At 38.7% G+C, this 27500-nt stretch overlaps 1 protein-coding gene across 2 annotated transcripts; it reads right to left on the bottom strand.

The window, feature by feature from the left end:
* Nucleotides 1–266: 266 nt before the first annotated feature.
* On the bottom strand, nt 267–27500 carry LETM1 (leucine zipper and EF-hand containing transmembrane protein 1). 2 transcript variants are annotated; one of them, XM_058803281.1, is made up of 14 exons: nt 27318–27500; nt 22975–23032; nt 19360–19816; nt 14641–14784; nt 13831–13968; nt 10707–10910; nt 10135–10254; nt 8935–9066; nt 8148–8318; nt 7365–7520; nt 6471–6605; nt 5717–5904; nt 3714–3852; nt 267–2884 (listed from the first exon to the last, which is right to left on the bottom strand). In XM_058803281.1, the coding sequence occupies exons 1-14, from the start codon at nt 27394–27396 to the stop codon at nt 2735–2737; spliced, it is 2271 nt and encodes a 756-aa protein (XP_058659264.1). In that variant the 5' UTR covers nt 27397–27500; the 3' UTR covers nt 267–2734. The 2 variants fall into 2 exon arrangements, with proteins under 2 accessions (XP_058659264.1, XP_058659265.1); XM_058803282.1 differs by lacking the exon at nt 27318–27500 and adding an exon at nt 24980–25102.

Raw genomic sequence — 27500 nt, 5'->3', positions numbered from 1 at the left:
TGGGGTAAAGTGGATCACGAAGGGCTTCCCTAATCTTTTAGAGCTTGCAGAACACGTGTTGTTCAAGTCCAGCTGTCATGGGTTTGCCTGCTTTCAACAGAAAGAAGGAAGGTATTCCCCATGAAAAGTCCTTCCTGTGGTTGGTGCGCATGTCCTGTCATCGCTTCAGGTCACAGCACAAAGCTGCCATTTCTGGCTGGCCTTTAAAAGAATTTTATGTAATCTGTAAAGATTTCACAATATGGCAAATTTCATGCAAGTCCAAATGTATTCCAATTACTTTAATCAGAATATTCTTCATAAAATAAAAAAAGAATCAGCTATTTTTGGCTCCCTTCTTATTTAATCCACAGAAAAATTAAGTGAACAGTAAACATAGAACTGCAGCAAAGTGTTTTAAACTCCCAAATACTGCAATCAGTCAATTTACTTTCAGGACAGTTAAAACTCTGTAAAACTTTAATCAATAAATATTTAAAAACAGCTTTTTCTGCTACTTCCCCTGGTTTAAATCTGCATGCATTCAAGTGAATACAACTCTTAGGTTTTTGATATTCCATGAAAGGTAGCAGGCAATTTTAGAGTATCTTTACCACGTTTCAGGAATGTCCAGTAATATTCTTATACATTGTTTTAAAATTGAAAATATGCCACTGTAAAAATTGAGTGTACTTCAAAGCCCATAAATTCTAGCTGTAAATTATAAAATGGAAAATTAGTTTCTAGATCGCATTTTTGTGAAATCAGTTTTATTCTTGAATTTGCATCTAACACAAGCATTGGCCTAAAAAAAAAGCACATAGTGAAGTCAGATCTTCAAAAATCTACAAAGTGACTTCCTTGCTGAAATCTCCAAGGTAATCTTGATTTATGAGGAAGAGAACAGCCCCCTTGTTTTGGGATACATGAACCATAAAGATTGTACTGATTTGAAATTTCAGCTTCACCACAGCAATTTCACACTTCAAATACAATTACAGTAATTCTCAGGAAGATCTTGCTGTAAGCAGCTTTCTTTGCAAACTGTACAGAATATGAACTCAATAGTTGAACTAGACACTGACTTTTTCTAGAACTGTACATCTCACTGTACATATTGCTTTGGAAACAACTAAATACAATGGTCCATATCATGCAAGCCATGAGACTGTCAAAACTTCTTTTGTTCCACTAACTTCAAATAAGTTTGTACAAATAATTTAGCCAATCTAGATAAATACTGCACATGGAATTATGCTGAAATATGCTTGGGAGTTGGCATTTTCTACAAAAATATGCTACTATGACTAAAAGCATTAAGTACTAACTGCCCACCTCAATATCATCACGTACAGTGCCATTGTCAGATGTGCTCTCAATAATGTACACAAAATCAAGAATGGTTGTACATTTTATAATACTGGGTGCAAAATAAAAACAGAATAAAAACCCCAAATCACAACCCTGCTGGTTCAAGCCACACTACATGTATTTCATAACAGATTTTAAGAAAAGTGTAAAATTTAGGCTACCATGAATTATGGAGCATCCCAGAGTTAGTATTTTAGTTTTAAAACTTTAAAATTTACTGCTAAGAAGAAATATTAATGAGAAAATCTTGACCTACTGCCAGTATGTAGTCACACATTTAAAGACAATGACTATAAACCAAGGATGTAATCAAAGCACTGGCAATACCAGAAATGACTTGTTGACTGCACAGTAAGCAAAGCCATGAGATGAACATATTTATGTACTCTGACTACACTTTGTTAATGACTTTATACCTGAGATGAAAATTGAGAGGTAAGAAAACTAGTTATGGTGCAAATAATTATCAGATGAAAAACAAGCACACAAAGATAGCTACCTTTTTTAAAATATATGCAAAAAGATCACAACTGACATTTTCCCCTTTTGATTATTTTCATCCTGCTATTCAAACAAACACTTTAACTGAGTTTACCATGTGACAGATTGTGTTCTGAAACTATTTTAAAGGCTCCTGTGATTCCAATGCTTTAATAATTAATGGAATTTTGAGTAGAAGCAACATACTCTACTCTCTAGTCCTATGAAATTTAAGGCACCCATAAGTAGCAAACTTCATGCCAAGTTTCCATTCCAGGGAAAAATAAATCTGATTTTTCCCCTCAACAGAAAAGAATAATAACCATGAATTCATAAAAGTGATCAGAATGCCACATTCTCTGTCAGTGAGGCAACAGCTTAGTGATATTTAGCTTAAAAACCCCTAAATCTACAAAGCTACTACTGAAGCCACAGAATCTTCACTAGCAGATTAGAAAATGTGTAATATTGTGATGGAACAGAAAGATTGTATTAAATTTTGAAAAAGCTAAAAGGTAGAAGCAGAGCAAGGTTGGGCCCCATGTAATGATGGAAGAAAATAAATGGGAAACATTTTTCATGATAGATACACTGAATTTATACAGCAAACTTCCAAGTTTAATGGATCACTGTACCACAACAATGAGTGCAAATACATGTTTTTGTGGGCAGGAGCGCTGCTACAGAAGCCTACTCTGTTTTCATCAGTATGGAATGACACTAAATCACTTCTTGACGAACGGAAATTACATTCCATATGTCAGAAAACTTATCTACGATTTATTACCAGAATCAGCTCAAAACACTTCCCATAATCACAAAGCTCAAGTAATATGTAGCCATTAGACACAGAAAGATATACAAGATTTTGGTTATAACTGCGATTAGCTTCAGATTCTGAAGCTTAATTCTTTGCTTCCGCAGCTTCCTTATCATGCTTTTCCTTTGCTTTCTCTTTCTCCTCCAGTTTTTCTTCTTTTTGAAGCAGTGACATAATCTCAGCAACTTGGCTGGTGCCAATATCAATATCTTCTTTGTCAATCAATTCTACAACCTACACAAACACAAAATGAAATTGAGAGCACATTTAGGTTTTACGTGATGGAGGCATTTTCCTACAATAAATTTTGTTAAGACAACAAAAGTATTCAATTCTCTTGTTCAAGAAAAACAGCATTTTCTTTCTTACATGGAAGACAAATTCAAACCACAACCAGTACCTCAAACACATCCAGAGTACTAAAAAAAAAGCTCAAATGTATACTAAAAGACTTAGAACTACTGACCTTTGTATGTGCAGTACACAAAGACATTTTAAAGCATTAGTAAAACACACCCATTTATTTTATCTGTTTCAGTGGAAAGCTGAGATTCAGTACGTGTTGAAAAAGTATTTAAGACAGTAATTTATAGGCTTAATTTTATTTTATTTAAGAATACCTAGTCTATCAGACAGGCACAAATTTAGAAAAACTTCAAAGTAGAGGGGGTGGGCCTTTCAAAAAGCAAACGAAAAAATAATCTAGTAAATGATTCCAAATTCCTTGAAATAGTTTTTTGTACAAATGTATTCTTGGCATATCTCCTCAAGTTCCTAGACTTATTGTGCAACATATGCAGAATTTACAAGTACACTTTATCTGTGTTGCTAAATGTGCAACAGCAGTTTAGAGCAACAGGGAAGATAATCACCACTGGGGCAGCAGAGAGGAAAAATGTGTTTCAAAAGGCTGATACTGTATTTTCTAGCTGGTCATAGTTTAAACCTCACTGGCATCAAGTAAAGACCCTTGCAAAAGACTGCACTATGAATTTATGCCCAAACAGGTGCAATGTTTGAAGGATGGTTAGCCTTATTTTCTTTAAGAAGTCCACAAACTTACCTTAACAACATTATCTATATCAATTTGGCCATCCTTATTTTCATCTAGTGCCTCTGCAATCCTTGTTAGCTTCTCCTCTGGAATCTTCTGAATTTGTTTCATTGCATTAATTAGCTCAGTAATGCTGATGAGATTCTTCCTGAAGAGAAAGCACAAACTCTACATGACAAGCAGTTATTCCAAAGGGAAAAGGTTGATAAAAGGCAGTACTGGAAACTACTGCACTGCAGGATGCTTGTAAAATTATTAATTAATTATTTATAATCCTGAACAGAATGCAAAAAAACAAAAAGGAGTTACTGATCAGACAGCAGATTTTTATCTTATCATCAAATCTCATGTTTTTAGTTTCCACATGTTTTACTAAACAAATATAAGTACCCAGAAGCATTTGAAATAAAGTTTTCTGTGCTTCCCAGACTATGTATCTAATGCCCTTTGTCCCTTTACTCTCCATTTACCAAAGATATAATGCCATGTTTCTGACATCCTTTTACATATAGGGGCTGGCTGACAGAAAATCAATGAGTCACAGGAAAACAAAAGCTGAGAACTAATCACTTGAGCAGTTGAGCTGTTTTGTTAAATCAGCTTCCCTTGTTCCTGTCAAGGACCAGACTCTGGGGAAGGAAGGACTAGCAGGTTTCAGATGTTACTCTCTTCTCACTGATCTCATGATTTCTGTATGTATTTTGCTAGTTTGAAGAAACATCTTCCAGCACAGATCCAGCTGAAATGCAGGAGACAGTGAAGCCAATAAATACTAAACAGAAGGGTTTTATCAGTGTAGTCCCAGCTCTTCTGGGCACAGACAGACTTTTATGAAGGAGCATTTCTCCTGCTGCTGCTCAATGTCCTGGACATGGCTTGATAAGGACTGCCCCATCCCGAAGGTTAAGAGACAAGCCTTTGACAACTAAGCAATATTTAAACTAGTAATTTTCAATCAGCCACAATCACCTACAAAATTATCCAGAAAACCAGCCATTACAAAGTATAATTACATTCAGTACAAGCAGATTCTGCATTGTATTGTTAGTTTACAAATTCAGATGGTTTTGATCAATGACTTCTCTGTAGCACCATTCATATGGCTGCCTTATTACACAAAATCTGCAACAAATGACGGTTTGCCCTGGGGACTGGAAAATACAGAGCTCAGAAGCAACAAAAGCAGAATCCCTATTTCAGTTTAGCTATGCTCTTTGGGAGCTGCCATACTCTCTTAATGAATCACACAGAATGGTGCAAGCATAAACCAGATTAATACAGCATTCATGATTACAAACCATGAGAGTTTGTATAACAGTTTCCAAGTATTTCAGAGTGTGTAACAAGCAGTGTATGACCATTTAACATAGGATAGCCTGATTATCTCCAATAATATTAAGACCTGGATAAGTGTTGATAAATGAATTTTGTAATGAAACTATCAGGAAAAGATCTTTCATTGAAAATCTGTGTGTTAAAAAAATTTAAATGAAGTAAATCTTTTGGAAAGGGAGTGTGTAAAATGATCTCACTTCCATTAGACGCATTTCCCCACTTGTCTCAAGACACCATAGACCCTTGCAATTTTTTTTCCTCAAAAACACCTTTGTTACTAAATAACAACAAATACAGACTCTTGTGCACCTTTTCAGTCAATGGCACAGGGCAAAATTCCTGTGTGAGGAGCCTGACTAAGGGGATGATTTCACCTGTAATCTTGTCAGTGCCAGAGGCATGGGCAAGACAGTAAGATTCTAATCAACACTGACTTTCAGAACACCCTCAGGATCTGGGGAATTATACATCCTTTTTTTATCTCATCAGTTCAACCATACTTAGCCTTAGAAGAGAGAAAATCTGCAGCACAATTTTGTTAATTTTATTTTTTAAAAATCAATTATCTCAATATTCTAAACAAGTTATTCACCAATTCTTTTCTAACCATACATCAGACAAAAGCAAGAGTGAAGGTGAACAATCAGAGACACATCCAGTAATCCCAGATCACTTACCCAGCAGGAGTATCCTCACCATCCAGCTTTTCATCTGATGTCTTTTGACTTGTTTCTAATTCTACAATAATTTTGTCTATCTGACCAATCATTCGGTTCACTCTCTTTGTCAGTCTCTTGCTTGCCTTTGACTCTTCCACTGCCTCTTCCTCACCAGTTTTAGAAAGCTCCTTTATCTCTTGCAAGTCCTAGAAGAAATTGTCAAGAGAGAGAAAAGGTTTTGCTGGTGTGAATTTGCAACAGCAGACACTACTGACTTCAACCAGCATTTCAAGACGGAGCCATTTGTAGATTAAATACAAGTTCTAGATATATATAAAACTAGATGGAATTAGAACAATAAATTTTAACACTGCTGCCTTTTTTATGCACCTCTTAAATGTTATTTTCCACACCTTTCATAAGACTGGATAAGATTCATTTTACTTATCTTGGAAATTTCTGTAATACTGACATCTACACTTGCTAAGAAAGAACTGCAGCACGCAGCAGTCAGGCAGCTCCTGTTACCCCAGTCCCTGGGAGCAAGAGCAGGAGCGGGAATCTCATCTGCTGGGAACTGCTCTAGTGGTAACAATTAGGCTTTGAACATGTTACACAAATGAGGCTCTGCATTGTCACACACAAAGTTCATTCACTCAGCTTCCAACTTCAGACTAACAGACAACCAAGAAAGATAATCTTTAAATTTGTGGATCGCTTCTGCTAAAACTAAACATGAACAGAAAAAGAACTTCCATGCCCCATTCTTCACCTCATTATATTCCTGGATATCATCCTTTAGTTCCTCAAGCTCCTCCTTTTCTTTTGTTAGTGATTTTTTCTGTTCCTGTAGCTTGTTGCAAGCATCACTCAGCACATCAATCTCTTCCTTGGTGATTTCCTCACCCTACAATAGAAAACATACACAAATTAGTGAAAGGTACATTTGTGATCTTCCTGCAAGATTTTCTAGCAGAAAAGAGAAAACACAAGATTGGTTTTTTTACATGTTTGGAATCACTACTATCACATTTTGAGGCTAATACAAAGATTTTAAATGGTAAGGCAGTTAATTTGCTATGGTACTGTTTTTTGAAGTGTACCAGTATTAAGTTCAGCTAATGTGATTGATTATGTGAGTTTCTGAAATTCCATACCTGATCTAATTTAAGAATGTTTAACTTCATTCTTGGGCTAAGCAATTAAAACAACTGAGAAACAATTTACTATGTATGGGAAAAGATAAATTACACGAAAAAAGAGAGCAAAGTTTGGAAAGCTGAGAAAGTTTTTTACAGCTGAGAAAACTTTTCTATCTTCAATAACCTTTGTGAGAATGAGGATGAACATCCATAGTAAGTACACCTGTCTCTTGAAAAGCGCATAATAAAATATGCACAGACCCATTCCATCTACAGAGAGTGCAAATGCCCCCCCAAACAGGTATATTAATTTCAGTAATGCAGAGAGATAAAGGAGATGTTTTGTGCTAACTTCAGCTTCTGCAGTGGTGAATTTTCAATCCACTAAGTAGTTGTTCATAACTGACAGAATGTGATGAGAGGGTTAAAAGTGAAGGGCAGACAAGCAATTTATCACAGTCCTCACACAAATGCTCTGAATCTTTACATTCAAAAGTATGAAAATGTGTGGTTCTCCAGATTACCTTAATGCCTTCCAGCACTGGTGCTGTATCTATCAGTGCCTCTGAGTGCACTGCTGCACCTGCCCGTGCCAGTTCTGGTTCAGTATCCATCACCACCTGGCTTTTTTTAGCTTGCAGAGCAGTTGCTTCAAGATCTGCTGCTGGTTCCGCCGCTTTCTAAATTTAAAACACCTCATTAGGTTGCATTTAAAAAACCCAAAACATTAATTGTATTAGCTTCAGTAAAGAATGACTTGTCAAAATAGAAATAGTTGCCAAAGTAGAAACACACATTTTTATGAGAAGAGGTTAAAAAACTGCAGCATATTAAGTGGTTTCACATTAACATACACACTTGTATTTCAAGAACTACTTCTGTGAGCTCCTGAGGCTTAATTCACTAATGAAGCAGGCCAGCAGCTTTTACAGTCAAATACTATACAGTAGCATTATCAGGTTAATGACAAATAGAAAGAGCCAAAGACAAGAACATTTAAAATGTGGGCTGCAGAAAATTAAAAAAAAAACAACAAACAAAACCACTACCTTTACTACAGAAAAAGAAGTCTTCTCTTACGGCTTTAGTTAAGAAGGAAGAGAAATCAAAGATAAGTAAGACTGAGCCAATATTTTATAGTAAACTTCTGTATTGCAGTCAGTTTAAATATTCTCTCACAACTTCCACATGTGGATTTAAAGTCCAGTTTCTTGCAGACAATACCCAGAGTAGAGGCAGTAACTCATAACATGCTAGTGTTCACATCACTTGACATTTACTCCTCAGTAGTTGTGAGCAGAACTTACCATGGCTGCAGCCTCAAGGGTTTCTTTGGCTTTCTCTGCAGCTTCAGACATTTTCTTTTCTTCATTTTCTTTTCTGATGGCTTCTTCTTCCTGAAGCGTTGCTTCCAGTCGTACTTTGTTATCTATTTTTTCACCTTCAACTTCTGCCACTTTCACTTGAGCCTCTTTGGCCTAAAAATAACAAAAGTAGCTAATAGAATTGTTATACACCTACAGGTATGGCTGCATAATATAGGTTTAGATATGCTGATTGAGATGGGTAGTAAAGGTATGCTAATGAATAAAGTCAAAACCCCCACATGTTACCCTATTTCTGCATTTCTCAGAAAAAGATGACTCTCTGTCTTGAGAAACTTTTCGGTTTTGGTGGAAAAATGAACTTTTCACCCTGAAATTATACATGTTCTTCATTCTCTTTCTCTCAAGACTACCAACAATCCACTCTGATAATTTCTCTCTCTGCATAACATCATGTATTTTTAAGTATTAATGTTTTTCTATGGCCTGAAGCATTCATTGGTTTTTTTAATGTGAAAGGTGTATTCTAAATCTGCTTATGCTATTACTGTCTCCTGTCATGTAATCCAATATCGCTCTGTGTTTGCTTTATCCTCATATCTCTCCACATACAACACAATTTCTGCCTGTGAAGGTCACACAAATAAACCTAGCTATGATTTAGTTTTTCAAGGAAAAGCAAGGAACTGAGAAGAACATCTGCTTTTGGGGATGGGTTTTCAGTCATGACACTGAAAGTTAGTTACCCACTATGTCCATCAATACTTACAGCACTGTCTGGTAGTGTCTGAAGGGTTGTTTTGAGCTGATCAGCTGGAGAAAGGGTATCTGGAAGATACATGGCTCTGGATAAAATAAGCAAGGAAGTAGGAATTTCCTGGTTGAGATGCAGATCTAACCACTGTAAGTGCAATATAAAAAACAAGTCTTTAATTTCAGGATGTTTTACTCTTTTTTACAAACAAAATCAAGCTAAAGTAAATACAATTTTTTTTACCACTACTTATCAGTCAATATCCTAACACAGGAACTACAAATTATAACCAGCAAAGAATTTCAGCAATTGCAATGAAATATAGGAAGAGGTATTTTGTTTGAAGAAGTATTTCAAGAAATACTGAATGAATATTTGAACAAGTGGTTTGTTTCACATGCATTTTAAAATCACAGAACCATTTGGGTTGGCCTAAAGATCATTCATCTAGTTCCAACTCCCTGCCATGGGCTGGGACACCTTCCACTAAACTGTTCCTCAGAGCTCCATTCAACCTGGCCTTCAACACCTCCAAGGATGGGGAGTCCACATCCCTGGGCAACCTGTGCCAGCGTCTCACCACCCTCACAGAAAAGAATTTCTTCCTCATATCTAATCTAAACCTGCCCTCCTTCAGCTTAAGGCCATTCCCCTCTGTCCTATCCCTACTGTCCTTGTGAAAAGTCCCTCTCCAGCTTTCCTGTAAGCCCCCTTTAGCTACTGAAGGTGCTATAAGTGTCCCTGGAGCTTTCTCTTCTCCAGGGTGAACAACCCCAACTTCCTCAGTCCATCTTCATAACAGAGATGCTCCTGGCCCCTGTAATCAACTTAGTGGCCTCCTCTAGACATGTTCCAACAGACCTTCCTCTAAACCAGGCAACATCAAGAGACAACTGATCTACTAGGTGAAAACTTCCTTTGAGCAAGATAATAACAGACAAGACAAACTTTCAAAATTGCAAACATATTTCAGATATGTTAAATTTAAAGTATCTGTCTGCATCATCAAAACATCATGGTCAAAAGGCAGCAACCCACAGCTACCAGATACTTACAAAGTACATGTGACAAAAGCTTATTAAGGAGAAAGACTGTTTTAACCAAGCCTTTAATGAGAACAGAATCAAAATGACTTCTCTGAATCAAAACAAAAACCAGAGCATCAGAGCTAACAACTGGAACTAGGTTTGTGTACTGAGTCTTGCAAAACCATACCTGTTTAAGCTGTTCCTTGAGACGCTCCTCTGTCACACCAAGAGCTCTCATCCCTCGGGCACGACAAGCTGCCTGCAGTTCTTTAACAGTCAGGGTATCAACCCCTTCTTCAGCAATCATCTGCACAATGGAAAGGAAACCTGACCGTGTTAGAGCTCAAAACAGAGGCACCACCAGCGCTGCACAGCCACGTGTTACAACAGCCACTAGAGGCTGCTGTGCTAACACAAAACAGCCTCAGCTGCTCCCACAGCTCCAGCATGCACAGCCAACCCCTAAGCTGATACTTCTACCAGCTCCCTTACAAATTATAATTTCATAGAAGTGTTTTTCTTTGTGATATAATTGTTGTAATTTCAATTAATGGTAGATTAAAAAAAGATCATTTTTTTCTTAAAAAATAAGGACGCTTCTCTTTTAAGCTCTTCAAGCCTTTTTGTTTAAAGTTCTCCAACAAGACAATTAAAACAGAAAAGGAAAATGCCTAGAAAAACAAACACACATATATCCACACACATTCCTTACTGTTATGTGTCAAAATTATTACCCAGTGCCTATTCAGAATGACTCACCTTGTCATCTGCTTTTATGCTCCTCAACCTCATTGTCAGCTGGAAGCGGAGAAAGTTATTTGTCCCAATTGACTGAAGTTCCAACAATTTACAAAGTGCCACCAGCTGAGGCCTGGTCAGATTGTCCAGTGTCAGCTCATCTTCAAAGAGTTTAGAGAACCTTAAGATCTCCTCATTACTGGGTCTTTCACCAGTTTCCCTGATCTGTGAGAAAAAACCAAACACACACAAAGCTTTTCAAAGCACATGTCATAGTTGGGCATCATTTGTCAAGCACTTTGCAACAGTTTTGGGATAAGAAATAGCATGTAAGGAAGGAATGAAAGAAGTTCTTAAAAAACAAACAACTTACTTAGGCAAAAGAATTGATAGTGCTGACAGTTTCCAACAACATTGCATAATGTACTTGAGATAAAACCAACAAAACAAAAATTAGATGCACCTGTACACTAAGGAGCAGGTCTAGCTGAATTGCGCTGCATGAGATACCTCCTCAAGAAATATATATACACCTTTGAGTTACTAAATAGTTTTTACAGGAGTTACACTGGCAGATATTTGTTCTGGTACCATATTTACTAAACACAGAAACACATAAGATAAAGACGGGAAGATAAAGTAAGAATGGCAAAACTTTTGCAACACTGGTGTCTCCATGAAACACAGATTTGGATATTAACTACCTACTTCTCTTCATTTGTTACAATACTCCGGCTTTCAATTCCTAGATGTTCTGCAGCACCTCAGTGCAAATGTTTTTGCACTTGAAGTTATTCCAAAGTTTAAAGCACTGTTTGGGAAAGGACTCTGCATCTTTGCGATGGCAGGTTCTATGTAATTGTTTGCACAAATGCAAAGTTAAGCTTTCCAGTGATGTGTTACCAATGAATTCCCAATCACTAAATCCAGTTACTGGAAGCTGAAATAACAGTTCAAAGAAGGAGGAGAAAAATTCCCTGATCTCATCAGGTCACAGTAAAGCATTATCACCTGTATAGATGTTGATTTTTCTATTTCAGGTATGCTACCAAAAGCTTATTAGTGACATCACTACATCAAAATCTACAGAACTTACAATTACATACTCCCAGTCTTAACATCTTCAGTCTAATCACAGATATAAAAAAAAAAATTCCCAATACTTCTACTTTTTTTTAACTCTTGTAAAGAAAACATAAAACTAGGTGACATCAAGTACAGTTTGAAAACCTAACATTACCTGTACTGCCTGACTTATCATGCCTACTTGTTTTATCTGCAAACTCAAATATTTTAGTGAAGAGCTACTGAGTACAGAAAAAGGTAAAAATCAGGAGATGAGATGGCCTTGAGGCCATCAACCTCCAGGATACTTTTATAGCAGAGAAACCATCTTGAAGAAAGAAATGTCAAAGGACTTGTTATTCCACTTTGCCAGTGCCTTCACCACGGGAGCCAAAAATGGCTCTTCAAAAACACAGGAAGTATTTCCTCCCTTGTTTAAAGATGTTTAAAGATTTTGACAGAGCCATGCATGTGTTTCTTGAAAGTACAAACTGAAGCTTTCTAGTACATCACTAGCTACAAAGCAACAGAGACAAATTCTGGAATTATGCAGCAGATACATTAAGCCTGCAATCAGTGGCTCTTGCAGTATCAAATACTTCACCACAGAAGCCACTGTTAGAGAATAGCAAAAAGGCAGGAAAGAAACATTGAAGCTGTTTCTTGCTCTGACATTTATTATCCGGTACTACGAAATGAGATCAATGAAGTTTGTCTCTGTGGCACAAATGAGAAATATAAAGTTCTAAAAAGCACACCCACACATATGAAATGCAGGGCTTGAAACTTCTTTTTTAGTCATCAGAGGAACTTGGGACTTCCTCCAGCAAATGTGGAGTGAAACATCATTTATTTCCATGAAAATTAACGGCCAAATGTAAATTCTCAGTAGTAGTTCTTCCAGAAGAAGAAATGTTCTGAACATGAAGCATGAGTGGGCAAGTTCCCAGAGCCTGCAGGGGCAGTGCCTCAGCCACTAACTGCTGTAACTAACCACTTACAATGTTCTGCACATTCAAAAGAACAGAAACAGATGACTGCAGAGAGGCTTCAAAGTACAGGGACTTTGCAAGAAGTTACTGACTGGCAAATTTACCACTATGATTATGTGAGGTGATCTACATGGCACTATCAACATCATCTTATCACCCCACACTTCATCCTTAGTCCTATCAACATCATCTTATCATTCCACACTTTATTCTTAGCCCTGACATGCAGGAAAATCTTAAGCTATTTGGAAGAGGTTGTGAAGTTCATGTCTGAAACCCCTGGGCTTATGTGCCTTTTTCTGTGCAAATACACACTCTCTCCAAAGGAGGGGACCACTGCCTTTCTTTCAACAAACACTTGGTCATGCTGTTGGCTCCACAATTAAGAGAAATCAGAGCTAAGGACTGTCCTGAGAAGACTAAAGAATGCATTTTTCATCTCTCCAGGGAGTACCTTATTCTCACCTACAGTTTGGTGAAAGGAAATGCTGTGAAACCTGAAGGCCATTAATGCAGGTGGCAGATGTCTGACATTTAAGTCTCTCTGTCAGCAACTGAACTTAAATAGGAAAATTTTGCACAGCAACTACATTCTAGCTAAACCTCAGATTATACCACATTCTAGTCAGCATACTGACTGTGCACTTAAAAACTTGTTTTTACAAGAAGAATTAAATTTGACCAAAAAAATTAGATTTCCCCCATTAAGTTTCAATCAGTTAATTAGGAAAGAAGTCCTCTCTCAGTTTTCATACTCTGTGCTGAAAAAAGAGGTCAAAACCTACATGAGTAAACACTGAGCACGCCATGTTTCGTGTTAGAGTTATTAACAAATAAGTGAACAAGAAAGAAATGAGCAGAAATATAGTGCTTCTAGAATTAGAGAGTAACAGCACCAGCTAGAACACCAAAGTTAATAATAGGAAAACTTCATCACACTGACAAAGAAGAAATTTATCCTAAAAAACTACTACGTGCTGTTTCTTCAAGTCCAAAAAAATAAGGTACGTGATGATTACCATAGACCAAAAAAATAACAAAGGCTTTTTTTTTGTAGGAAGAGAGAACATATTTTCCAAACTTTTTACCTTTTGAAAGAATGTTGAAAAATCTTTTGTAACATTTCCCTTGGCTGCTTTATTTTTTAAGGCCATCTCCTCAATGGTGTCTTGAAGGAATTTAGCCAATTCAAGCTTTACTCTCAATTCTTTCTTCAATCTTTCCTCCTGTTAAAAAAATATTTATTGATAAAAGTTCCTGCCAGAAACACACGGACTAACCATCACTTCTGCCCCCAGATGAGTTATGTGGAGTAATTCTGAACTTCTGCTATAATACACACACTCCAAAGGGGCTTTCACTTTTCCCAAAGATCCCCAAATCACACTGAAGAGCTCACTGTGTGCTCTGAAAGCAAAAACTTGTGGGGCTCTTTTGGTGGTTTTTTACAAAGCTCTTAACAATTCTGAGAAAACATAACTAGTAGAAATAAAGTTTAAACTAAAAGAAGCGCAAGAAACTATTTTAAATATTAAGTATACATATGAAAAACTTTGTATCAAGGTTTAAGACTACAAATGTTACAATGTCTACTTAATACAACCAGAAAAACAAAATAGCTTTAGTTCTCCTTTGTAGGAGTCATAGAAAATGGAAATGAGGACAGCAGAAAAGACAAGAGAGGCTTTCAACCCTGATAGCTTAGCACCTGCACATATCAAAACCAGGACAGCACTGGCTCATTATTACATGTTCAAAAGCAGGATCTTCAAAATAAGGAAGATAAAAGCATTACCCCAATAATGGACAAAAACTCCAAAGTTTTTCTAATTTTTTTACCAAGAAATTTCTATTTTTTTTAAAAAATACCACTGGATTATAAATTCAGACCTGCTTACCTTTTTAGACTTTGTCTCAAATGTAGAGGGAAGCATATTAGGGAACAACTTAAGAGCTACTGGAAGTAAAAATTCCATAAATGGGACAACAAGAAAAACCAAGAAAGGGACCAGGCGAAAAAGATCAGCACATATTCGAAGAAACTGGAAGAGAAAAAAAATATTGATAAGCTAATATTTAAAAACTTATTTTAAAAATACTTGATTTAATAATCTAATTGTCATTTAGGCTCACATATATATATTCATTATGAAGAAATTTTAAAATAACACAAGAAAAGGATGTGACAAAGTCAGTTTTTAGTGTTTTTTTTCAAGTTGCTACATACTAGAGAGTGCTGGAGTTTCACCAGTTTTCAACACTATAGAAAGTATTTTAAAAGCCTCACTGTGTCTCAATAGGATTATTGAACAAGTATCTCATTTAAACCTCTTAAAAGCACCTGAAAACAGGAGGTGGTCATTTGTTGTCATTAAAGCTGCTTAACTTCTTTTATGCATCTTTATTTGTGCTCCACCACTTCTTACATGCATGAGCTACTATGGAATAAGTAATCAAGAATAAAATGAAAGATCCCTCCCTCTCTGCCTCATAACAATTGTAATGTACATTTAAATCCAGGGTAATGAGCCCAGCTTGGTAGATTTTTTTTTTTAAACCACTGCATTTCCAGAGCAGTAATCCTCTGAAGCAGGCAGCATTCATTACTGAATCTTGAACTGCATGAAATAAATACTGTCCTTGTGATTTCTGTACACTCACAAATATATATACCAGGCTGTACAGTCTATTACTAAATCTTTCAGTAATTGTTGAAAGCTTCACAACTCTGTTTATATTAGGGAGTGAAGATCTTGCTTGACTCTACCTCATTTTACAAATGAAAAAACCTGGTTGTTGGGAATCCCATCAGCTCCTAAATCAGAGGTACACTCTGGTCTCCACTGCCACACGACTGTCATTCCACATCAAGACTTGATAACCACAGCTCTGAGTGGTAAAAACTGGCAGCATAAATGCAATTACAACAGTAAACCCATGCTGCCCACTCCCACAGTTCCTGGCAATCAAGGGGAACAGCAGCAACAACCAGCACAGATCCCATGTCCTCAGGACTGATTTGCTAGAATACAAAACATGTAAAACTTCATTCAGAATTTAACTGCCACAAAACCAGCCAAATTCTTAAGCACTACTGTATGTGGAAAGCACATGCTCTACAGATTCAAAGTCTGGCATTTTTCTTTGTATATAAAAAAATTCAGTTTCCCAGAAGGGATGCTTTGGTCCTTTGTTTTGAGGCTCAAGGATTTTTCCATTCATTCCAACAATGGAAGGCAAATGACTACCATGGAGTTAAAAAACAAAAAAAAAGTAAGAAAGTTTGGAAGAAAATTTTAAAACTCAGAAGAAAAGTAGACTTTTCCTTAAAAAAAACCCTCAAAAATTTCTATAGAATACAGAATTCCTATTTTTCCCCAGTCTCTATTCTTAGACAGTGCGTGCAAGTATTTCTACAAAATCCATATCCAAGGGAGCAGTTTTACCACCGGATTAAGGCAACTTAATGCTAACCTGAGACGAGGTATAAGGAGCCATGAAGGTGCACTGGCAGTCACAGCACTGATCCAGCTAAAACTGACCCATAAATACATACATAGACGGGGAAAAGGATCCGTACACACCAAGCGGGGGTGGGGCGGGAAAACCTGATTTAAGCACCGAGCTTTTCACAGCAGCACTGGCCTGGATCAGCTTTCACAAATCACGGCACTGCACCCTCGGCTAACTCAAGGACAACAGCTTTCTGCAGGAACCTAATACAATGGGGTACGATTACACACACAGTGTTTGGCAGCACAGCAGGAGAACCTTGTGACTCCCCGTATCTGCTGCTACAGCTGGGCGTTCCACTCTCCCCTCCTCTGCAGGGAAGGGTTTGTAAAGCTGGCAGACCTGCCACAAACTCCCTTGGGTTTGCCACCCCACTGCCACACCCTGAACCACCCTGCTGCAGGAGCCAGCACCAGAGCACTTAGGTTTTTCAAAGTCAGTACCATGTTTTACTTCTTCCTGCCTTCTCTCCTAAATGTAGATCTGTGACCCTGCTGAATCCAAACACTGACAGAAATTGCAGGCACAGAATTTTGGAATTGACTTGTAGTTTAGATAAGCAAGTGGTCCCTTTGCATTAGCCATGCTGCAATTGCTTGTTCATGTGGTTAGATTACTTGGATATCTTTCCATTATTGCCTCCAAAGAGGAAGGAAAGGGCAGGCAGAAATAACTCATTTGTCAGTCTGCAATAAGATAAGATTTCTCTAGGACTGTCAGCTCATGTGCAGCTTAATACTTTTAAAGCAGTATATACATCAATTTTTATTTTATATTTTTTAAAGTTCAGGAGGTAATCCAGCACCAAAATGTTAAGACTTCTTTAAATCAGTCAGTATACTACAATTTAAGGTTGAACTGATAAAAAAAATGAGCTGTGTTGAAACAAACTTGAACTAAGGTTTTAAAAAACCCTAAAAGGGTTTTTTCAGCTGCAGCCTGGATTGCTTTTCAGTGACCCTGGGTTCTGAACCTACCATGCCCTCAACTCCAGAGACACAATGTCCACTTCCTCCAAATACAGAAAACAAAAAACTTAGATTGAGAAACTAATATTACTGTAGTCATTAAAACTATGTTCTCTACATCTCCTACACTGGATTTGCATGCATATAATCACATACATACATCATTAGATCAGGGACAGGCTACACCAATGTAAACACTAATTTATATCTGCAAACAAATAAATAGTCATTTCATTTAAACAGAGAATTAATACTCAAAGTAAACATTTGCACAAAAAGCAAATGTTCTAGGAAGGCCAAAAGCCAGACCACTACTTAAACATGAGCAAGACAGTTCTATCATAACTAGATAACAAAATCAAAAGGTAATCAAATGAATAAATCCATCAATTGATGTAATATTACTGTGTTCATATAATTTCTCAGAAGTATGGCTCAGTAAACATGAAAGAGGCAGGAAAATCAATGGTTCCAATCTTCCCCCTGGAGAATTTCCCATTCTGTTTTAAACCATGAATTAATTTGTCTCGCTTGGCTTTTCAAGTTCCCCAAAGCTCTCAATAAACCAGTCCTGCAGTCCTCACCTTCCCCTATCCTCAGTTACTCTTTCTGGTACTCCATAATCCCCTCTCACGTCAGCAGACTGTTTTATTTATTGCTGAGGCCCGTCTCAGCTGGATCAGCTGCCAAGCACTCTCTTGTAGCAGCCAAGAAAGATGGCAGAAGTGAAGCAGAACTAAAGGCAGAACTGAAGATGCTGAGACCACGGAGCAGAGGAGTCTGATAGGAAACCACACCCACCCAGGGACAAAAACAGCTGCAGGTGCCTGTAACAATTTTTGCTACTTGTCTAACCTTGTGAACTTAGGAAGAATTTTCATACAGCATTTAAGATGTGATGGGTGATGGGTTTTAATTACACACCAAATTGTTCAAACGTGACCAACTTTGATCAGGAAATGATAAAAACAATGAGTAGATACTTGTATTTTTGATCATTTACTGGAAGTTTTGAGGGCAGAGATGTGAACTCAGCACATTGTGTGTGCAGGTGTACAAACTGCAGAGAGCCACACTGCCCACAGGCAGCACTGAGCACTTTGCCCCAGAGCACACACACCTTCTGCTCTCCAGCTCTTCTTCTGGAACATCTTTCCAGTAACAGCTGAAATGCTTTTTTTTATAAAGGGAGGAAGACAGACTTGAATTTTTAATCTATATAAACTGCTTAAACAGCTTGTCCTTAAAAACAGTAAAATGAGAACTGTCAAATCACAGCATATTTGATATTTTGCCAATGAACTGAAGTTGAATATCAATGTATTCTTTACAAAAAAAAAAGAAATTAATGACACCAGCTTAATATTTTGCAGTCTTTTTATAAATGAACTCACATCCAATGTTTTTAAATACCCATATAATTTTCCATTCTAATTAAATACACCTATTTCATCTAAAACCTGAAATTACTATTGAAATATATATATATTATCCAAATTTGAAAGCAATCACATTTTGCACTCCAATTTCATTTCCCTTTTCTTTAAAATTATCAGTTGCATTTTTAGTTTCATAAATGTAAGCAACATGCCATAAATAAAGGAATATATCTGGGCTAAAATTATTTCAGATACATTTATAACTGAGATAGCACACCATCAATCATGCATTTCAGCCTGCAGCTTTTAGCCCATTCAAAAGAACCCCATTAAGCAATAAATGGGAACTGAACTGGCAAAGATATAACCTTTACTAGCAGTGTTTACTGGGAGTGTTTCCTAGGAGTGTTTCCAACTATTTTTCCAGCTGGAGTGAAAAAGCAGAGAAAATTACTGTATATGGCACATGGCTGGGAACTTGAGAACAAACCCCAATTGCTGCCCCTGTGAGAAAACAGAATCGTACACATCTGCTGTTCCAACAAGAAAATAACAAATTTGTCTTCAATAATGGGGAGCATAGAAAAAAAGTTTTGGGTAATACCCAAAAATTTTAGCGTCCACATAGTGAAGAGGAAGGAAACACACCGAGGAATTTTAATTCTAGGAACAGAAGACAAAAAAAAGCAGTAACTCAGTTCTAACAAGCAGAGCAATCACCGAGGACACCCAGAGGAAGGTGGTCTGCACTCAGTACCTGTCTCCGCTCCCGACGAGACAAAGTGTTCCCGTGCAGGATTCTCCAGAGCATCCTCGCAGCTATTTTGGTGTCAATCCACAGCAAGCGAAACCCGTGGTAATAGTGCTTCAGTTCATCCACAATCCTCTGCCCAAGAGATTTCTTTACAACTTCCACTTCTGTTGGACTATATACAGGACCTCCTTCTTCCAGCTTCTTGTTTTTGTCCTTTAAGGACTTGAGTGACTTTTCAACTATGGAGTCATCTTGAAGGGGACGTGAAGAATGCCACCACCTAACTGGAAGGTACTGGGGACCTAAAACACCCAGGGTTGCTAGTGGCGTCCATGAGCCAGAGGAGCTCGTGAGAGTGAAGTGCATTTGCTCAGATCCTTTAGTCCAACAACAATAGTGAGCTTTTTTGGAGTAGGCGTAAACAGGAGGGACACTAGTGCAATATTTAAAGTGTACAGTCCTTCAAAAGAAAAAAGCATTCAAGAATTAGCAACAGATCATCAGCTATTTCTAGACATATATTTGCACAGATATAGATATTTATGTATTTATAAACCATGAAATTTGAGAAATATCTACTGCATATTTAAGGGAAAAATATTTTTTTATTATTAAAACTAATGTCTATACATGAAAAGAAAATTTGGCTTTACTTCATTACAAAAAAAAAAACTAACCTGCAGGGAATTTTCCATTATACAACTTTGAAAAGGTAGTTTATTTCACTCCAATTAAATAAACAGCAGCCATCACATATGCTTTCCATTTAGAAAGCTACACTTGAAAATTAATTGTAATTTCATAAAACTAAATGTAAAGTCATAAGTAACATGAAGTCCCTTCTATTACTTCTCCTGTTTGTGCAAAACAGTCAAGACAAAATGTAAGTTGTATATTTGGGAGAGGTGCTGAGTCAGAGAATTAGTAGCAGAGGAATCCTATTTCATTTGAGTTCCTCTCTTACTACCTCCATGCATCCAGTTTTCCTTATTCAGCAGAACCTTTTGCAAAAACTTCCATCACAGGACTGATCTGGGACAGAAAGAACCAACACTTTTCTACCTTGTTCAGAAGTTTGTTCTTTTCTTTAATTAAATGTAAACTGAAGTTAGCAGGGAAGCACTGCTTAAACACCATTAACACTCCTTATATACACAGAAGAACCACTCATTATATGCAGGTAGGATTGTACATGCTTTTAATAAAAAGATGGGACAAAAATAAAATAGTAGATAAAATATTTCATATAAATGAGTTCCATTTAGTGTCCCTCAAACTGAAATAGCAACAGTAAGACATCTACAGGAGAGAACTGACTGAGGTGTTTTCTTCATGGAGCCAGTGAAAAACAAAATCCATTAAATGCAAAATCAGAATGTGATTTTGTCTTCAGTCAATGAACAGAAAATCGGTTCAAGTGGCTTTACAGGTCTCAGTAACATTTTAAAGAAAAAAATGTTTATCATACACTTAAAAGTGCTAGCCTCACTCAATTTTCAGACAGAAACACTTTTTTAATTTAATTATTACGCCCTCAGCAGAGTTTTAATTTACTTTAATGGTTCTGTCTACCCAATGTTATTCAAATAGAGCTTTGTACAAAAAAAAATTACTAAATTATTACTTTTTAAAGACACACTATTTTCTAGTTTAAACTGAAGTTTTAGCATCTGACCATTCAGTGGTCAGACAACTGCTGGAACATATACAGCCACACAGAACAGTCTCTTGGCTAGCTGAAAACTACATCATTACACAGATATTAACTAATAAGAACTACAGTTTAATTACTTTAGGAAAATAAGCTACATATTCAAACCCAGATTAAAACACCTGCATAAATCAATCCACCCTGACTCCAAGGCATCTCCCAAAAGCAGAGCTCCAGGCCTACAAGCCAAGTTCCACCTACATACATTGACACTCTTCTGCATGGAGAGGGGAAGAAAGCTCTGACAGCAGAACTGGTTCTGAGTCTGCAGGGAATAAAAATATTGCAAGAAATGTGCCTCTCTGAGCACACTTTCATAAGAAGGATGTCAGACACACAATTCCTGTCCCACCTGTCCTCAGTACTTATCACTAGAGTCCCCTGCATTCAGATCTGTGTCATGTGGGGTGTGGGCATTAGTTTGTTATATTTTAAGTGACATCATGATATTAATAGCAGCTTTGGTTAGGGAAAAAAAACAAATAAACCAACAACAAAATAAACCAAACAAAATCAAACCAAAACAAACAAAAAACCCCACCCCAAACCTTCTCAATAGAATAAGATTTTCTGTTCCAATATTCTGCTGCTCATTTCATCACAGAATCATAGAATGGTTTGGGTTAGAAGGGACATAAAGATCACACAGTTCCAAGCCCCCTGCTAGTGGAAGGCAGAGATTACTTCCACTATACCAGGTTGCTCAGAGCCCCATCCAGCCTGGCCTTGACCACTTCCAGGGATGGAGCATCCACAAATTCTCTGGGCAACCTGTTTCAGTGCCTCACCAGCACAGAGCAAAGAATTTCTTCTTTATATCTAATCCAAACCTACTTTCTTTCATTTTAAAGCTATTCTCCCTCACCTTGTCACTCCATTCCATTGACAAAAGTCCCTCTCCAGCTCCCCTGTAACCCCTTTAGGTACTGGAAGGTGCTGTAAGCCTTCTCTGGAGCCTTCTCTTCTCCCCAAATTTCTCAGTCTTCACAGGAGAGGTGTTCCAGCCTAACAGATTTAAAACCTTAATTTTCCAGCTTCCCGAGAGAGGTCTCATACACTAACATACTAAAAATAAATATTTGAAAAGGTTTTATGTATTTAAAAAAATTAATCATCATTTTTTAAATTAATTAATTAATTCTACAGCAAGTGATGTAGAAGTAACATCACTAAAAAAGAATTGGTTTGTTTTGTATTAGAGGGTTGTGTCTAGGGACACATCCTTATGTTAAAATGAAGACTCAGGCAATCAAAGAATAGATCCTGTATCCTGAGCAGTTAGTTTATAAATAGAGAACAGAACCAGTATTTTAACATTCCAAGGAAAGGCGTTAGGAATTTCTTCTCTACAAGTATGCCTTGTGAGCCAAGTCAGGAACAGAGAATGGATTCTGCCAATATTCAACTCCTTCAGCTCCATAAGAGCACACAACAGCTGGATTTGTTTTCAGAAGAGGACACCATCACCCAAGGCTGCAACATACAATAAACTCCTTTCTTTGGTTTATCAGAGATCCCACTCAGATGTTCTGCAATCTTATCTGTCAACTGTGATTTTCAACTAGCTGCAACTGAATGTTTACTCTGTGGAACTCCATGGAGAAAGTATGCAAGAAGCTCATCAGATCCCATTATGACACCTGGAACCACCCAAGACAGACACTAATATTGTACTGCTTTCACATTAAAAGTGAAACAAAAAGGGAGAAAGTGGGCAAAAGGGAGAAGATTTCACTTTCTTTTTCCCACATACAACCAACCAGGTGAAGAGAGTAATACTCAGACTTCCTTTAATCTGTCATTAACACAAACTGGAGCTAACATTCTAGTACTTTGTCTAGATTTAAACCTACATTCCCTGACAGTATACTAACTGATAGTTCAGAAAAATGTTCATATTTACTCACATTTTGTTTGCCAGCCTCAGGGATGTGCAGCTAAGACACGCCCGATCTCCCAAGTTACCTAGAAAAATACCAATAATTAGCACCAATTCTGAAATTCAGGAAGACATTTATCCATGTAGCGAACTGCACACAAATATATGTGTGAAAAGATTAATCTTTGCATAGAAATGACTACGTTTGAAAGCACAAAAAAGATGTTTGAAAGCACAAAAAAGAATGTTGCTTAACATTCAGAGTTGAATACTGTGGATGTGTGATGTTGGTTTCCTCTTGTTCAACTGTCTCAAGACAGGTTTCCAAGTCCCTCAGGCAAGAAACTGTATTGCAGTGGAAATTCACTGAAAGCAAATGTAATTTTTTAACAGCTCTATGACAACATAGTATCAGATGATCCAAATGGAGCCCCTGCCAAGTGTTTCGGATTAAAATGGCTTTTTGGTTTTAAGCAAAACAAATAAAACACAAGCAGGAACCTAAAGAGACTTCAGTAGAGAGGTGGAAGCACAACACCATTTCAATACATTGCTGCCCATTTTGATTAGCACCTGGTAAAAATAGCTCTACCCCATGATCTGTCTGCAAAGGAATACAAATTGTCTTGAAGGGAGGGGTGAGAGCCTGACCCAAAGCATGTGAAAACACTGTATCCCTCAACATGAACTTTATTTGAAACACTACCTCAGGATGAGTTCTAATAGTAGCTAATAAAGTCCCTACATATGAGCACCCTCTATCCAGCTACACAGACAAACAGCATCCATTCTGGAAATAAATTGAGAAGATCGTCAAATCATGAATCATCTAAGTCACGTGCTGCAGTAAATGGCCATGTCTGAAAGTCTTCCAACCACAGAAGCATAAACCACATAAAATGCTAGTAGTCTACAATCACTGAAAGTCATCCCTGATTTCACTAGAAAGGAATTCATCTTCCTAAAGCAACTTAAAAAAATGAATCTTGTATTAAGACCTTGCTACAGTAACTCAATAGGTAGCTACCACCAGGACCAAAAAGACTTCTGGACAGATCATAAAAAAAAAAAAAAAAAAAAAAACAAACCAACAACAACAACAAACAAGCAAGACTTCAAACGTATTGATGCTTTTTGGCCAATCTTTCCAGAATTCACTGTAACCTAAGTAAAACTGGAAGGCTGGATAGAGTAGGCATACTGTGGTTTGCTTCTCCTATCTGGAACCTACCATTTCTGGTCAATCCTAAGAGCCAGCAGGATACAAAGGTTATTTTAGAGATCCGTGGTACCCTTTCCCACCACCAAAGACAAGAAGTGGCCTATGACAGAACATAAAGTAGACACCTGTATCACCTGTGAGACACCTATGAGAAAACACAGCTCCCAGTGCTGATGGCCAAAAGCCCTCCCCAACAAAATACCCTAATTATTAGGGAAACGAGATGCTGCCAAAATCAGATGGGATAATTGGAAGGTATAGAAGATAAGTGAACTTCTCTGAAGAAAATCTTTATAATCAAGGGATGTCCCATGCTAAGTAGGCTCTGAAGAAATTACAGCAAAAGCTGTGGTATTACTAAGTCAAAGGATTTACCCACATCAAGTGAGTAAACACACACTGTCATGGCAAGTAGAGCCAGGGAAAAACTGTCTATTTCTGGCTCAAAAAGCAAGCCCTGAGAATCTGTGAGGCACTCTTCAATACTCTCCAACATTTACAGAAAGAACAGTAGGTACATAACAACCCAAGAGGCCAACCCAGAAGGACATCCCTGACCTCAAGGAGCAGCTGAGCAAAGCAGAGAAGTGTTCAGTGTCTGGAGGGACAAGTGACAGCACAGTAATCTGTGTCACCCGGGTGCCAGGAAACCCACAAAGCCTAACGTGCCTAAAGCAAGGGTCCTGCTAGGAAAGGACATTGCCTGCTATGGACAGTGCCCCTAGAACTAGGGGGGATGATCTGGAACTCAGCTGGCTTGGAGTTTCTCAGATAAAACTCCACAGCAGCAAGACACTTTCACTTCACTTACCTTCTTTCCAACCAGGCTCATTAAATGTTAAGGGAGGGGTCAAAGAACAAAATTCCAAGGTTACCATAAGAAAACATGCTGAGCTTCTTGCTGTACAGCACGTTCAGAGTGAACAGGCTAACAGAAAATGTTAATTCCAACTTTGCCAGTTCTGGCCAGAGCTCTTTAGGTTTTGCAGTGTCTCTTATAACCATACACCTATGAGTAAACCAGCCCTGAAATAAAAGATATACTTCCTTCAAAAAGGGGCAAAGTCCATAATCCTTGCTTCTGGGATAATACAGACCTCCAAAAGCATCTGAACAAGGTGAACGTTGCTCAACACTTCTTATTTAAGAAACCTGCACTGGCTTAGTAAGAAAGAAGGGCAGTAGTGCCAGAGAAGCTGTATGTTAACATGTTCCTCACGGAAAAGTAGTCCGTGAGGAACACGTTAACTTCGGAAACTTCATGTGAAACTTCATACTTGAATTTAATGAAGCATGAAACCCAAAGTTTTTAATGTAGAATAGCCATACTGTTACTATGTTTAGACTTTTTAAAAATAAAATGCTATCATGAAGTAATTCCCTAGAGAAGTATAAGCTTGCAGTACTTAACAGTCTGATCTTCGCAGGAATAACGTTTAGGATTCTTAGAAGCACTTAGCTTTAACTTAATCTTAGACTACTTACACGTAAAGCAAAGAAGATGAGCTAAGTAAAGCAAAACAATACAAAAAAAATACAGCATACAAGAATGTGTTAATAGATTAACACCCCAAATAAAAGTATTAATTGTATCATAACCACAGTGCACCACAGCACATTAATTATTTGATTCTATCACAGCATTTCAGCTTAGGTTGTCTAAGATTTATAATAACCAAAATTGCAGCAATCATTAGCAGTACTTTTTACGCTATGCCACAAGAATAATCAAAGCTCCCATCTAATTTGAAGGTACATGGATGTGATTTTTCCCCATTTTAAATAAACTGGGTGGTCAGGATACCTCAGGTTTGTGTTCAGGACACTGTCCAGGCTTAACCTAAATAAATGACTCTACAACAGTAGCTCACAGAACCCACCAGTCAGAGGAAGATACCACACTTGAGTGACTATAGGTAACCAAGAGAACAGCTGTTCTTTGCAATGAACAAGCATCCCTGCAGCTCATCAGGTCTGCCTGGATGTACAGCTGCCCTGCTCTCAGTGACAGCACTCCCATGACAAGTCAGGGCTCTGTGTCAGGGACAGGCAATTCCCCGCTCACCCCCTGCCATTCCAGCCCAGGGCCCTGTATCAGGGACAGGCAATTCCTCACTCACCCCCTGCCATTCCAGCCCAGGGCCCTGTGTCAGGGACAGGCAATTCCTCACTCACCCCCTGCCATTCCAGCCCAGGGCCCTGTATCAGGGACAGGCAATTCCTCACTCACCCCCTGCCATTCCAGCCCAGGGCCCTGTATCAGGGACAGGCAATTCCTCACTCACCCCCTGCCATTCCAGCCCAGGGCCCTGTATCAGGGACAGGCAATTCCTCACTCACCCCCTGCCATTCCAGCCCAGGGCCCTGTGTCAGGGACAGGCAATTCCTCACTCACCCCCTGCCATTCCAGCCCAGGGCCCTGTGTCAGGGACAGACAATTCCCTGCTCACTCCCTGCCATTCCAGCTCAGGATGCAAAGAGCAGCCACAGGCCCCGAGTACCTCACAAGTTATCAGTTGTTTAATTTTGTTGCCACAAAGCTTCACCAACCAGATATTTAAACTGCCAAATTATCTTCATTATTAATCAGTATCACACGATACGCTTCCTTTTTATTTTCCTAAGCTTCCAAAGCCATTTGGAAAGAGGCAAATTCATATTTCGTCCCTAACACAGACTAAGAAAACGCCCCCTTGTGCTTTCATAGAGAGAAGAAGCACATGACCAGTGACAGCCCCACTTCACACCCAAGCCGCGTCGAGAGCAAGGCAGGCAGGACCGAGACGTAGTATGTAACGCGTTCCTGCACTTTAACAAAAAGCACGTGTGTTTCTCCCTTCCCAAACCAGCCGGCATTTCGGAGACACGCGTGTCCCACTGCCCTTAGGGTAACTCATCCCCTCCAACCACGCTGCCGCGGAAGCACATGCGAAGAGGCCGCAGCAGCCGCCAAGCGTGGGCCGGCCCGGGAGCAGCGCCAGCCCGGACGGACAGAGCGGCGGGGACTCGGCCGCGGCCCTTCCCTCCCGCAGCAGCCTCTCCGCCCACGCCCGGAGCCCCCCGACGCCTCCGGCCGCTCTCCCTCCCCGTTGCCCTCCCGGCCAGGCCCGGTGGGCCGGAGCAGGCGGGCGGCCCGCGGGGAGCCTCACCGGGCCGTGGCGGGCGGCGCAGCGCTCGGGGCAGGCGGCAGGCGCGCCGCCCGCAGCTCTGCAGCAGCATGGACGCCATAGCGGCGCTCGGAGGGCGGGCGGGCGGCTCCGGCCCCGCTCCTGTCCCGCCACCCGGGCCGCGGCGGTCCTCACACGCCCAGCAGCGCCTGGGAGCCGCGTTCC

The sequence above is a fragment of the Ammospiza caudacuta genome, chromosome 4 (genome assembly GCF_027887145.1).
Source record: "Ammospiza caudacuta isolate bAmmCau1 chromosome 4, bAmmCau1.pri, whole genome shotgun sequence".
NCBI classification, from domain to species: Eukaryota; Metazoa; Chordata; class Aves; order Passeriformes; family Passerellidae; genus Ammospiza; species Ammospiza caudacuta.
The sequence above is the reverse complement of the archived record's forward strand: the minus strand, read 5'-3'. Positions and strand labels throughout refer to the sequence as shown.

Bases quoted from the DNA above. Each gene is read 5' to 3' on its own strand.
- LETM1 (XM_058803281.1), bottom strand. From the start codon at position 27,396: ATGGCGTCCATGCTGCTGCAGAGCTGCGGGCGGCGCGCCTGCCGCCTG. The intron at 19,817-22,974 runs GTGAGTAAATAT...TTTCTTTTGAAG, and splicing joins CTGAGGCTGGCAAACAAAAT to GACTGTACACTTTAAATATT. The intron at 5,905-6,470 runs GTGAAGAATGGG...AATTTCTTCTAG, and splicing joins ATATCCAGGAATATAATGAG to GACTTGCAAGAGATAAAGGA.